The following is a 14,221-nucleotide window of genomic DNA, read 5'->3' as shown; positions in this document are numbered from 1 at the left end:
TTTTGTTTTAGATTCCGTCTTTCACAGTTGAAGTGTACCTATGATAAAAATTACAGACCTCTACGTGCTTTGTAAGTGGGAAAACCTGCAAAATCGGCAGTGTATCAAATACTTGTTCTCCCCACTGTATATATTTTGGTCTATTTCGCAGAGACTGCAGATGTGCTTGAGAACTAGGCATGCATGATTATGCGACCCAGATTTCATGGTGATGACTAGAATTGTTGTGTGGGATTTCAGTATCAGGTGGAATTTTATCAGTTTGTTTTGGAACTTACAACATTCCGCTGATATGCAGGAGTGATAAAGGTGTGCAGTTGGTGTAACTTTAGAATGGGTTGGGGGTGAGGGGGATATACATGTGTGAATGAGGTGCTGATGTCACCAGGATTGATGAGTGGCTGCTCTGCGGAATGTCGAATGGGATAACCCCTGAAGGAGGGTGCTTTGCCTTTACATGACAGAAATATTTGTAATATTTCTGCCTTCTCTCTTGGTATAACTAGGAATAACAAGGAAATTTGATGAAGGAGTAGATCATTCAGCGCATCATGACTGTGCAACGCCAATGCCAGATTTTTTTTAATCTGTCAAACTAACAACAGATCACAAACATAGCCGGGGGGGGGGGGGGTCAGGCCGCATAGAAGACGGCAGAAGACAGAAGGACCACCGACCTGCCTGTGATGAGAGAGTGAGACCCAAAGACTCGGCTTCATCGCGGGAGATTCTAATGATACCAAATGCCTTGGTTTCCACAGCGTGAAGCAAGGAAAAAGGTGTGAGGGCCAGAGGGGAGAGCAGTAAGTACTCAATCAGGCTGCAGATGAAAGCTTTGTATGTGGTCAGGAGCTCAGGTGTGCTAAGGAAGGTCTTTGTATGACGGAAGATGCCCAGTCGGCAACTGGCTTTGGAGGCCAGCTCGGAAATGTGGCTTTCCCAGGAAAGATCATGGCAGATAATGAGAGCCAAAAGCTTGATTGAAATGACTTTTTTAAGAGCATTGTTGAGAAAGTATGTTGGGGGTGGGGGGTGGTTTTCAGATGGTAACGGTTTCCAGTTTTCAGACGGTTTACTTTTGGAAAGACATCGTGAGAGTGTGAGATTTATCAGGGCTGAAAGACATGTTCCAAGTGTTGGACCAGATTGTGATTTTATCCAGATCTACCGAGAGTGAAGAAGCTGCTGCTTGCCGATCTGAGGGATGACAGATGGTATGGCAGAGGGTGCAGTCGTCAGCAAAGAGATAGAGGATTTTCCAGGGTGGGAGAGATCATTGATGAAAACAAGAAAAAGCACAGAGCCTAGAACACTCCTTCAGGAACTCCAGCCTGGACAAGAAGAACTTTCTGCTTATATCCAACTCCATTTAGAACTGGAAAGAACAATCATAGATTGTCGACCCTCGCCAGAACTTGTTTTGTGTGGCGTTTGTGTACTGGTGTTAATTAATTAGAGACATAATTAGAACTGCCACTTTATATCTGCTGGCAGTGATGACCGGGTACCAAGACATCCCTCTTTGCAGCCCCGCTTTGATTGGACACCTGACCCTGACTCATGACGTTTTTCATTATTATTCAATTGAATTTAGAATGGGATTAAAATAAATTAAATTCAAATCACAGGGAAGACCAAATAGATGCAGTCCTGCATTGGAGTCATCAGAAGGAACCCAAAGAAGCAAAAAGCAAAGATGAGGTCATCAGGAGGAACCTGGATAGATTTCACATTTCAGCTGCTACTCCTCTACCCTCAAATCCATCCAGATACAGCCAAGTAAGCCTTATTCAAAAACAAAAAAACCATGTGTCCAATCAAGTTGAAATTTAAAACATGTATTCCCCATTGGTACCAAATCATAATTGTGAAGTTTCATGTTGATCGATTTCAGAAGCGGTTCCAGGAAAAACACTATTTAATAGTTTTGTTCAAATCAATATTGCTGTCAAACGTGTAAAGTTTCACCTCGATATGTTCAGCCACTTCAGAGAAAATTTTTGAAGGTTTTTTATTTCTGTTTTTAAACAATATGGCTGCCGAATCACATGACCAATGACATCATCAAATTTTTTTTTTCTGTGGAACATTTTATTCTTAAATGACCCTCAAATTTTCATACTGATCAGTTGTAGCATTATACATATGCAATTATGACATCATAATGACACCTGTGACGTCATTAAAAAATCACACGTTCCCCGTGAGGAGTATTTGCCGTGTGCCAAGTTTCAATTTTTTCCTTGGTGCAGTTTCAGAAATGGAGGTCCAAAGCTTTTCGTTTTTCCAACATGGCTGCCACACCACGTGACAGATGACGGCACAATTATGATTTATACATTCCACATGAGGAATCGCGCCTATGGTAAAAAATATTGGCTTAATCCGACAAGCAGTTGCGGAGAAAAACACTAAAGGTCTGTGCGGACAAACAAACAAACTAGAAGGGTACTCAGTAGAGCGCGTACCTCCGCTATATAATGCCTGATCCACGAGAACATATTGGGCCCAATACGTTTTTGAATTATCATGCTATACAGTACTATATAGTTTTGACCCCATCTCTCAATGGTGAAGAATCACTTTTAAAATTCAATTAATCTCGTATCCGGATCTGGACTCGGATCTTCATCAAAATCGAGCAATTCGTCCTTGTGACACACCCAACCTGTCCACTAAGTTTCGTCCGAATCCATCCGCAACTTTTTGAGATGTGCTATATATCGTTTTTGGCCCAATTTCTCAATGGTGAAGAATCACTGAAATAATTTGAGTATCCAGATCTGGATCTTCACCAAAATGTAATCAGTTCGTCCTTGTCACACACCCAACCTGGCCACAAAATTTCATCCGAATCCCTTCACAACTTTTTGAGATATCCTGCACACAGACAGACAAACAGACGTGAAAACATATTCTCCTTCCACCGATAATGTTTGTTGAATGCTAGTTGGAGGGGTTTCTTTGTCCTCACAGTTCTTCCTCTCAATTACGTGACTTTTTCATTCACCTTAGTGTTTGCCACCTTACTATGATTTTTTCACCCCATCTGTTGAACTACATTGCCCAATATTTACTGAAGCATAAACCTTGGATGTCAAAATAAATCAATCCTCATTCCATGAAATTCCTGTCGATTGATACTGCCTGGCTGGCAGGACAAGAGGTATGTGAACTCTCATTTGAGCTGTAAGCCTGGTTTCAAATATCGACCCAGCTATAACCTGTCACCCTGATATCTCACTTGCTCGGGCAGCATCAATGTATGTGTTGATGGATGTTAAGCTCAGTGTCCCATCTGCTAGCATTAGTTGGTGGTTGGTGGAAAGATCTCACTTTGTCCTTCATGAAGGGTAGTCAATTTATTACTGGGAGACGTAGTGGGAGACGTACGCTCGATTGATCATCTGTAAACACACAGGAAGTGACTTGCTGAAAAGTTTGATAATGACTGAACTTTTGCCAAACATTGTCTGGTAGCTGAGGCTTTCTGCCATCTACAGTTTGATCAAGGCCTATCAGAACTGTCCTTTTGCTTTGCATTATGTTTCACGGGTTAAACTGAATATTATACGATCAGCGATTCAATAAATGATGCTGTCTGAAATTCCATGTTTGAAGTCTTGATCAGACCAAGTAACAGTTTAGCAGTGTATAAGCCTCACATAATCCACCTTCCATAAATACTCACCCCTCGATTTTCTATAAATCCTTGATATTTGTGCTTCTGTGGTTGAGGTCCAACATTCGCTGCCCTTGTCTTCCCCTCACTTTTTCTTTCTCACAGGGCATCAAGAGAACAACAACTTCTGTTCGGTGAACATAAACATCGGTCCTGGGGACTGCGAGTGGTTTGCTGTGCCGGAATCTTACTGGGGTCTTGTTAACGAATTCTGTGAAAAGTAAGCACAAAAGAGCAATTGCTTGTAATGCTTGTACTGGGCCTTGAGTTCTCGACCACATGATCAACAGTGTAAATTGCCCATTGCATTGTTCAAACATCCTTTTCGCACGTTTTCTTTCTGATGGGATTTATTTATCAAAACTGAAACACTTCCGTGAAAAAGTTTAACAAGGTATGTAAGGAACTTTGGCAAAGGAGCAGACCATTTGCCCCTACCTATGCCCTATCAACATCACATTAATTCAATCTGTCTATTCATTATGCTGAAACTACCGTTCCAAGGAGACCGTTCCCTGCCTTTCCAACTTTGAGTGAAAGACCCCTGCCATACTTCTCTCCCTCACCTTTGCTTTGCTCTAAGGCTTTGACCCCTGGTCTGATCACTGTCAATTTTGCTGAAAAACTCTTCTGTACTTATTCTGTGTACACCCTTCATTATCTTAAACATCTCCATCAGCTGTCCTCGTAATCGGCTCCTTTCTAGTGCATAAAGTCCTGTCTTCTCCAGCTTTTCCTCGCAGCTTAGTCTAGCGAACCCAGGAATCGATTTAGTTGCTCTGCAAACGGACATGGGAAAGGGTCTTTTAAACTCTTGCTTTGTGTTTCCGAGCACAATGTATATTTTCTAAGAGCTGCCATTTTGTCTGACTCTCGATATTCCCCAACGCTGAGAGCGTGAGCGGCATATTTGATTGTTGGAGATGGCGTAAAATGGCGTCATATTTTGCCCAAGCACTGCTAAACTGGAGGTTTTGGAAGTGGCAAGAAGGCGATTTGTGTTCTGCAGTATTTAAGTATATAAATCTATTGAAATAAAATAAATGTTTTAAAGGATGTCGACAAAAAACAAACAGACCTTTTTTCAGAAGTTTACCACCAATGATGGGATTTTCTTTTTACACCACCCTATTTAACACATTACATTACTTCTTCGTGCCTGTTTTTGTGTCCTTTATGACATCCCTAAAAACAGTACGTTTCCTGTTTGGAACGGTTTTCAATTTTGTTTGACTGCCAGAGATAGAGATAGAGACGAAACCAATTATCTCACTCCTCTGTGCGCACGCCCAATTGGGACAAGATTCTGTACAATTTGCCAAATACAGAGCCAAAATACTGCTAAACTTCAAGTTTGTGTCCCGATTCATGTTCCAATTCGTGTTCTGCAGTGTTTAGAATATAACGATCAATTGAAATTTAGTAGTTCCTCCATCATAGTCTGACGTCTGTAGACAGATAGACAGACAAACAGGCAGACAATGTGAACAAATTGCTTAACCCCGATTTTCACTTCGTGCCTGGGGTAAATATCCTAGTTGAGGCTAGCCTCACTAAATTATTGTACAATGCCAACACAACCTCTTCCTCTTTTAAATTTCGTATGCAGTCCATGGCTGCAGGTAGCATCATTCGGGCAGCTGTCCTGGTGATGCAATGCCCCCCTGGTTAGAGCTTTCTCTCTTCGCGCAGGAGACAGTGGGATCATTAACGCCCACCAACTAATGCTAGCAGTATTTTAATGTATTTTAATTTAATACCAACTAATAATGCTGGACTTCCCCAAATCTGATCAGCCCACTCACTCTGCTGTCTACCTGACCTTACTGATATCTACCTCATCACCACTCTTTTGGTGTATTTTGGCTTTTTTATAAATTTTATTTTTTTTGCTTTGAATGACAGTTTGCTATACTTTGTTGTTTATTTTTTTTTATTTGGCAGTGTAAATAGTTACTAAATTACTTTTACAACAATAACTTATTTGTCTACATTGCCACTTTAGGAACAGTGTTAACTACCTCATGGGCTCTTGGTGGCCTGTGCTGGAAGATCTGTATGAGACCCATGTACCGGTATACCGCTTCATCCAACGGCCGGGTGACTTAGTCTGGATCAATGCGGGCACTGTGCACTGGGTTCAGGCTGTGGGCTGGTGCAATAATATTGCTTGGAACGTGGGGCCACTAACCGGTGAGTCCTGTGGCCCATATTACGCATCATTTGCGTAGTCTCAGGCTCTGAGTACCAATGCCTCACACTTGTCACCTCATTAAATGCTTTCTTACCTTTCGCCACCACTAGCATGGCAGTACTGCCTGGCTATGGAGCGCTTTGAGTGGAACAAGTTGCAGAGTGTGAAGTCGATCGTTCCTGTGATGCATCTCACGTGGAATATGGCTAGGAACATCAAGATTACCGACCGGCAACTCTTCGATAACATCAAGTATGCAACCATGTACCCCTGACCTTGCGGCTCTCTAGACGCATACTCTTTCTCCTTCCAAATGATTGTACTTTCCTATTCAGTCTGTTACCCTCCCCTGTACCGCAGGATGTGCCTCTTACGTTCTTTAAAGAGTGTCCAATTGGCCCGTGATGCGCTTGCCACAGCAGGAAAAACCATCGTGTGGCACGGGCGTGCAAAAGACGAGCCTGCACATTATTGCACTGTCTGTGAGGTACTCCCTTTGCTCTTCTTTCTTTTCTGCCTTTATTTTGATATTTTACTTTATTTCATAATTCATATGCTGTATTATCATTTTTAGTCACTTTTTTTTTTTTTTTTTTTGCATTTGCATTTGCATTTACACATCCAGAATTTGTTCAAAGTATTATTATATTTTCTCTTCCTTTGTTTTTGTCATTAGCCTTATTCTTTGTCTTTCCCTTACTTTTCTTATTTTTCATCTTTATAATCCACACCTTCGCATTCTTCATTTTTAATTTTTGATAATTGAAAACTTGCATAATCCTAAATGGACATTTATGGTGTTCTGTGAACAAATTCCCTTTGTTGGTTTTGGTTGGAGGAGATATGTCAACTATACAATGGTGGTTGTAGTATTGACCTCAGAAACTGAGTAAAGGCAATTTTAACTTTTTCTGGGCACAGGGTAGATGTTCACATGCTCTTCATTCCATCAGTGTCATTTGTGCAGAACTTTTAAAATCCTGCATTTATCACATCGTTTCATTGGATATTCAAGTCAGTCCTGAGCTTGCTTTCTTGTTATGGAACCTTCGTTGTTCATTGGTACTTCGTCAAACAAGACTGAAGTACTGATGCAAGCAGTATTTCTTGTTACCTCCGCCACCGAAAGTGGGACACGTGCTACGTTTTCACTCCTATCTGTCTGTCTGTTTGTCTGTGAGCAGGATATCTCATAAAGTTGTGGACAGGCTTTGTGTGTGACAAAGCCAAGTTGATTAGACTTTGGTGAAGATCCGAATTCAGATCTAGATTCGAGAATAAAAAAAAAAATTTAAATGTTTTTTCACCATTGAGAGATAGGACCAAAAGCGATATATTGCATGATATTTCAAAAAGTTATGGGTGGGTGATTACAAAACTTGGTGGATGAATTGGGTAAGTGAGAAGAACAAGCCGATTAGATTTTGGTTCAAGTCCGGATGGAAATCTGGCCTATTGGTGGAATACAAGATGTAAACTGTTCAGCCTGACAGAGGTATGTGCTCCTCCAAGTAACGTTGTCGTTGGAGGTTGTGTTTTTGTGTTCAAGTTGCCCAAAAGTTATGCAAGTCAACCACAAAGTGTGGAGTAGTACCACCTGGAGGCCAAATCAAGTGAAACTGGTTGTGAACAACTCACATTATCCTCTCGAAGGCAAACCCTACGAATGGCAACCTGTAGTGTCTCCACACAACTTGGAACCATTGTGTATCTGCCCTTTGAAGATTTAGGAGAGAGTGCAATGGTAGGATTAATATATAGTTCCTGAGGAGTTGTGGAATAGGTGTCAAGCTGGGTAAGAAGCTTCTCCACGATGGCAAGAGAGAAGTCTACATGCTGAAGTGAACATTCTGTGAAAGTGAAAAGGGTGGGTGCAAGAAGTGCCAGATTTGAGCCATTGGCCTTTTGAGTGAAAACAGAGTTCAATAATTCTGTTTTTTCCTTGAACAGTTGAGCATAACTCCATCCTTTAGAATGGAAGTAATGGAGGAGGACAGACCTGACCAGCTCCCACCAGGATTTGGAGGATGGTGAGATGCTGCAGAATTTGAATCTCAGGCGACCCTGGCTTTTTCACAGATTCATTATGAATCGGCAACTTCCTCCTCCTTAGAAATTTGCAAATATCACTCTGAGCCACAAGACAGGTTCCAAAATTGATCCCCTCAACTACAGAGTTATCAGCCTTCTCCAAATCATAAGTAAAGTAATGGAGTGCATCACTGCAGCAGACCTCAGCAACCATCTCTCTAACTCGCTAATCTCTGACAACCATCTTTGCTTCTGACCTGGCCTTTCACCTTGGATGTCTTACTCCTTCTGACACAGCAGTGGATGGATATCCTCAACCACAAGCAATAGGTTCGGGCCATCTCTGGATATCCCTCGAGTCTGGCATCCAGCCTTGATTTCAGATTTGCCTTTGTTTTTTGGTAATGAGGACCCTCTGCTCATGTGGTTGTCTGATTTCCTCTATACTAGTGCATGCCCGTAGATGTGTGGCCGTACGTGCAAACCCTCCCCCTCCCCCCGCAAAAAAACTCAAACCGCATGCCAGAAACAACAACCACACAAGCCGTTCCTTCGCTTTCACGTGCCCGTACGTGCGTGGCTGTACGTGCAAAAAAAAAAAAAATATATATATATATACTTTAAAACCGCTTGCCAGAAACAACCACACAGGCCGTTCCTTCGCTCTCGCGTGGCCGTACGTGCGTGGCCGTACGTGCGTGGCCGTACGTGCGTGTCCGTACGTGCATGGCCGTATGTGCATGGCTGTACGTGCATGCCCATACGTGCGTGGCCGTACATACAAAAAAAAAATTAAAAAAACTTTCAAACCGTGTGCCAGAAACAACAACCCCACAGGCCATTCCTTCGCTCTCGCATGCCCATATGTGCGTGGCTGTACATGCAAAAAAAACAACTTTCAAACAACCACACAGGCCGTTCCTTCGCTCTCATAAACGACGACTGGATTGGGGCATTGTGTTTATCTATAAATGCGGATAAGAAATCGAGAAATTATTAGAATACAGTAAGTCATCACTATCCAAAAGTAGTGCGTGCCTGTACGGAATGTTCACATCATTCCACGAATTATCGCTTGCATTGAAGTAACAACTGCTGTGATACTTACACACAGAATTAATTAAAATCAAGTTTACCTCCCTGTCTTTGCTTGCCATGACATTCGCTGCCATTTACCATTGGCACTCCTACCCCACGGTAACTAAGGCACCGATCGATCTCCATCGTAACCAGCACGGCACGTGACGTCATCGTCGGCCGGCCGTGCACCGGCCTACGCAGCAACGTGTCCTGTCATTGGTTGGTAAATAAATGGCCATAACTTGGGAATCACTTGTCCAATTAATATCAAATCTTGAAAAGGCACATCCTCAGGTCCCCAGCAATATATCTGGCAAGTTTCAATTAGATCGGACCAGTGGTTGTCGGGAAACAGCGGTCACAGACACACAGAAACACAGACACACACACAGACACACACACACAGAGATTGCTAGAACTATAGAAAGATGAAATGAGGTCAATGAGATGACAAATGAAGGGGTTGAATCCAGACTGCAGAGCAATGAGTAAGGAAACCCGTCGTTGTGAATCGTTTTTACCACCAAATTGAGATGTATTTCGTTGGCAAGCATGTTGAGTAGAGCTGAATTCCTTAACACTTCCAAAGGCCACAGCGTTTTGACAATTGAAAACAAAAAAAAGTTGTGCACTTTTTTTGTTAAATTATTTTTAGAACAATTTTTCTTCAATAAATAAATAACAATACAAATCGTCTCCATGTACATTGTACACACCTTTATCTCATTAGCACCTCTTCAGAAGCAACATCGCTGAGGAAACGGCACTTCTTCTTTGTTTTCTCGTCCAGGGCAAGAATACGGAGGCTTTTAATGGCCAATTATTCAATTAGCGCCAACGTATTTTGCCTTTTCGCAATGACAAACACGAAGAGAAGAGAAGAGAAAAAACCCGTAATGGCGAACGCAGCTGAGTTTCTCTTCCCCATCGACCACGGCTACGCAGCAACGCTTCCTGTCATTGGTTGATAAAAAATGGCCACAGCAACGGTTCCTGTCATTGGTTGGTAAATAAATGGCCATAACTTGGGAAGCACTTGTCCGATTAATATCAAACCTTGAAAAGGCACGTCCTCAGGTCCCCAGCAATATACCTGGCAAGTTTCAATTAGATCGGACCAGCGGTTGTCGAGAAACAGCGGTCATAGACACACACACACACACACACACACACACACACACACACACACACACACACACACACACACACACACACACACACACACACACAGATTGCTGGAATTATAGATAGATGAGCAGAAAACAACTGGTGTCCCTTGATAGTGTCCTTTCCCATGACCTTTCTCTTAAGGCTGGTGTTTCACAAGGCAGCATCTTTGAACCGACATTATTTTTGACATATATGGGTGATTTGTCTGATTCTCTTGGAAACCAACTTTCCCATTTTGCTGATGACTCCACCCTGTGTAAAACAATACATTACACTGATGTAAGGTTGGCTGCTGCGGAATCCCTTTCATCAGAACTGGACAAGATGAGCTGATCATCTTGTCCAGTCAGCTACTTGGACCATGATGTTCTCTGTAGACAAGTTCTACACTCTTACACCATCTCTCCACAAGAATGGGCAATCAAACAATCCAATCTACTTCTCTGGGCAGCCATTGGAAGAGGTGTAGTCCATACAACTCCACGGCTTCACTATCTGCCATAACATTCATGGGAGGATCATTTCACCATGCAAGAAGCAAAGGCTAGTTGCCATCTGGGTATTCACCGTAGAGCCAAGGTATTCCTGAGCCACATCGACTGAGCTCCATGGGAGTCTGACTCCCCAATCTGGGCTGGCACTACCACTTTCCACGTTGCTCCTCTTGAGTAATGAAAAACAAGGCTTTCTATACCAATGGTATCTTGACGCAGGAAGACAATTCCCAAGGACTGTCACTTTCCTTTGGTTGGCAAGTTGGTGGGCTCTATATTTTTATGCAAGCTTGCATCTGACCTTGCTCCTCCTTTCCTCTCCTATCTCGGCCCTGTTGAACCTATCCCGGGTCACACGTATTCCTCCAGAAACCCTGATCTGCTCACCCTCCCAATGTCCCGACTGGTTGCCCACCTGCATTCTTATTAGTTTCCTTATTCTCCCAATTATGGAATTGTCTCCGTGTCTGTTTCGTCTTCCTTACTTCATTCTGTCAAATCCGCTGCTCATCACCACCTCATGCACTCAACAAAGAACATCCACAATCCCTTCAACACATGGTTATTCGTTCCCTTTCTGTTCCTTTTTGGGTCATGGTTACTCCGTTTCGGTGACTTCTCTCCTCCATCTGTATATACATCCCCACCCCATACCATTTGTTAGTTTGTGAACAGTACAGTTCATCTCCTCCATGAACTTAGACCCCTGCCCCCAAGCAAAATATATATTTAAAAAAAATCCTCCTCAAGGGTCATTCGAGCCAGCTCTTTTTGTTTGTTTGGTTCTTCTAATTAGTTTGGTCTTCTTTTCTTTCTTTCTTTCTTTCTTTCTTTGACATATTCTCCCCATACAAGCTGATTTCTGATAGTACCCTTAACCGGTGCTTCTGCTCTGTTGATGTATATGAATGTGCTTTCTCCCTCATTTCTTTCCTCCACTAGGTGGAGGTGTTTGACCTTTTGTATGTGTCCAGTGAGAGCACGGCGCGTCGAACGTATGCCGTGCACTGCCTCTCGTGTGCACTTAAAGCGTCAGCTTCTCTCGACTCGTTTGTCATCTTGGAGCAATACCGCATTGAGGAGCTGGCTCATGTGTACGACTCCTTCACACTGGTAGGATTCTGGCTCTGGGACATTAATCACTCAATCATTTTCTTCTATTGTGCATTTTATTGAGGTGCAAAATATTGAAGTGCTTTACAAATAAGGAAGAACTTAAGGAAAGTAGAAATTAAGAAAAAGCAACAGTAATAAGATGAAGTTTTTTTAATGAGAGATTTGTAACCTGCAATTGATGAGGCTGTGAAATACATGTTTTTGTTCCTTTTTTTTAAAAGGTAGCAGATTCCTGAATTGAAACATATATGAAGAATGCTTGATCACTTAAAGTCTTTGATCCTCGTGTGAGATATGACTACGAGATTTCTGTTGGTGTACCATTGTGTTCTTCCAGGGTTGTGGTGTGATTCTGGTGGAAATTCAGGCAGAAATTGATCAGTATTTGGCTTTAAAGTTTATCAACAATATTTTTAATATACCTGCTGGCATACTGGGAGCTTGTGAAGTGTTTTGATGATGAGAGTGAAGTGATCAAACTTACAAGCTTGAAATACCAGCCTGGCCGTTTAATTCTGAATAAGTTGAAGGCTTGAGAGAAGAGGCAGATAAGTGAGTTGCAATAAATAATCCAAGTCTCACAAAATGAGAGTATGAACCAAAGCTTCAACAGATCATTTGCTTCAACTGTGAGTGGACTTGGGTAAGATTGTGCAGATGGAAGAAAATCTTTTTTTCCAGATTTTGGCAATGTGCAGAATACAAAGAACCATTGTGACACCAAAATTTATAATGGTCGAAAGTAGAGGGTCAGCTGGTGATCCCCAAATATCACAAGCTGAGATTGGATATTTTTAAGATCTTTAAGTTCATGTTCTCTGTTCTGTTCTTGCTCTTCTATGAATTTTGAGTTTGTATACTAGACAAAAAAAACAAAGTAAAAAAACAATGGATGGAGAGCCAACAATCAGCATGTCAGACATTGCAGCATAGAGTTTGAGAAAATTAATGTACATCCATGTTTGATTTGCAGAGAGGTGCAGAGAAGGAGCAATTCCGACTTTTAGAAGAGAATAAGTATCTCACGAGGTTGAATCAACAGATTGCGCGACATATCATCAGGATAGCGATGACAGTTGATGTTGGAGTTCCTCAAGATTTGTACTATGTTGATGAAGATAAAGATAGAGTGCACCAAGAGAGCGATACCTGGGAAATGTTGACAAGAGAGACAAGTTGGTCTGATGAATAGCCAGCAATATTTATCAGGTCCAGAGATAGTAAACGAAGACTGAAGACAAGCAAGTAATATATTATGGTGCCTTGCGTGAAAATCAGCGACTCGGTCCTGGAGTATTATAATTGTAACTAAATATAAATATATATATGTATATATATATATATATATATATATATATATATATATATATATATATATATATATAAATATATACATACACATATATGGATACAAACAAACACGACATAAAAATGACCAAAGCTTTTCGTGCTGCACTCCTCAGAGTAAAAAATCGCAGCAAGTGAAGAAGGAAGTGAAGGCGCGTGCTTTATACGCAGGTCTCAATAAGGTATACGCTGATTGGTTCAACCGTAATGACGTCACGGTTAATCCGAACGCCCATTGGTCGGCTCATCATCTTCACCTCGAGCTCCCATTGGCTGGAGCAGAGTTCGTCGATGATTGACGTTTGCAACCACATCCTGGAGAGAGGGGGGATGGGTTTCCCCTGAGGTCCATTCACCATTTGTTACCGTACTTCCCTTGATCTTTCCATGCTCAAAGAGACACAGAGATCATACAAATTCCTTTTGCGGACATAGTATTGAATCGGTGGTAAGGATGAGGGTTGCTTCCAACATACGTAAATGAAACAAGCTCCGACCTCGGCTCAACATCCTGAACATATCTGCATTGTACTGGTCTGCACAGATAGGGTTGGCAACCAGGTGCTGTGGAATGGCAGATGAAGCAGGTACAGTGGCCGGTGGTTGCTGGATATTTCTACATGCTCGCACTAGTTGTGCTCTAACCCTCACAATCTTTCTTCGAATCGCCAAGGGGATGTGTTGTTTGATCCGATCAGCCAATCTTAGTGTTGTGCGGCCCACATACCGTGCTTCACATCGGCACTTAAACTAATAAATAACATTGCTGGTTTGTGAGGTGGGTAGCACATCCTTGTTGACTGACGTCAGCAAACGGTGAGAGGTAAAGATTACTCGGGGTTGCACAACCAGAAACGTGTTTGATACAATTTGTTTGATTTGTACTTCAAACCTTCATGATGATTGCCCTTTCCAGGGCATCCTGATATAGACTGGACATTTATCCGGACCGATATTCCAATCTCTTGTCGTGTTTAGAAACTTGTGTATGTATCTCTTAACGATATGCTCAGGATAACCATTTTCACTGAGTATATTCATGATTTTGTCAATTTCAGCAGGAAGATTACAAGGTGAACAAATCCCAACCAGAATATCAAGAGGGAA

At 42.0% G+C, this 14,221-nt stretch overlaps 1 protein-coding gene across 2 annotated transcripts in view; it reads left to right on the top strand.

Moving 5' to 3' along the window:
* Window positions 1-14,221, top strand: part of LOC147017806 (histone demethylase UTY-like) — a 292,751-nt gene that overhangs the window by 257,043 nt on the left and 21,487 nt on the right. For both annotated transcript variants that reach the window (XM_085896797.1, XM_085896796.1), the window contains exons 26-30: window positions 3,788-3,902; window positions 5,688-5,875; window positions 5,987-6,128; window positions 6,237-6,363; window positions 11,594-11,764. In XM_085896797.1, the coding sequence (XP_085752923.1) occupies window positions 3,788-3,902; window positions 5,688-5,875; window positions 5,987-6,128; window positions 6,237-6,363; window positions 11,594-11,764 (743 nt within the window). The remainder of the gene's footprint in view (window positions 1-3,787; window positions 3,903-5,687; window positions 5,876-5,986; window positions 6,129-6,236; window positions 6,364-11,593; window positions 11,765-14,221) is intronic.

Source organism: Eptatretus burgeri, chromosome 10, assembly GCF_056783735.1.
Source record: "Eptatretus burgeri isolate ZD-2024b chromosome 10, Ebu_testis_v1, whole genome shotgun sequence".
NCBI lineage: Eukaryota > Metazoa > Chordata > Myxini > Myxiniformes > Myxinidae > Eptatretus > Eptatretus burgeri.
Note: the sequence above shows the minus strand (reverse complement) of the source record. Positions and strands in the feature narration are given on the sequence as shown.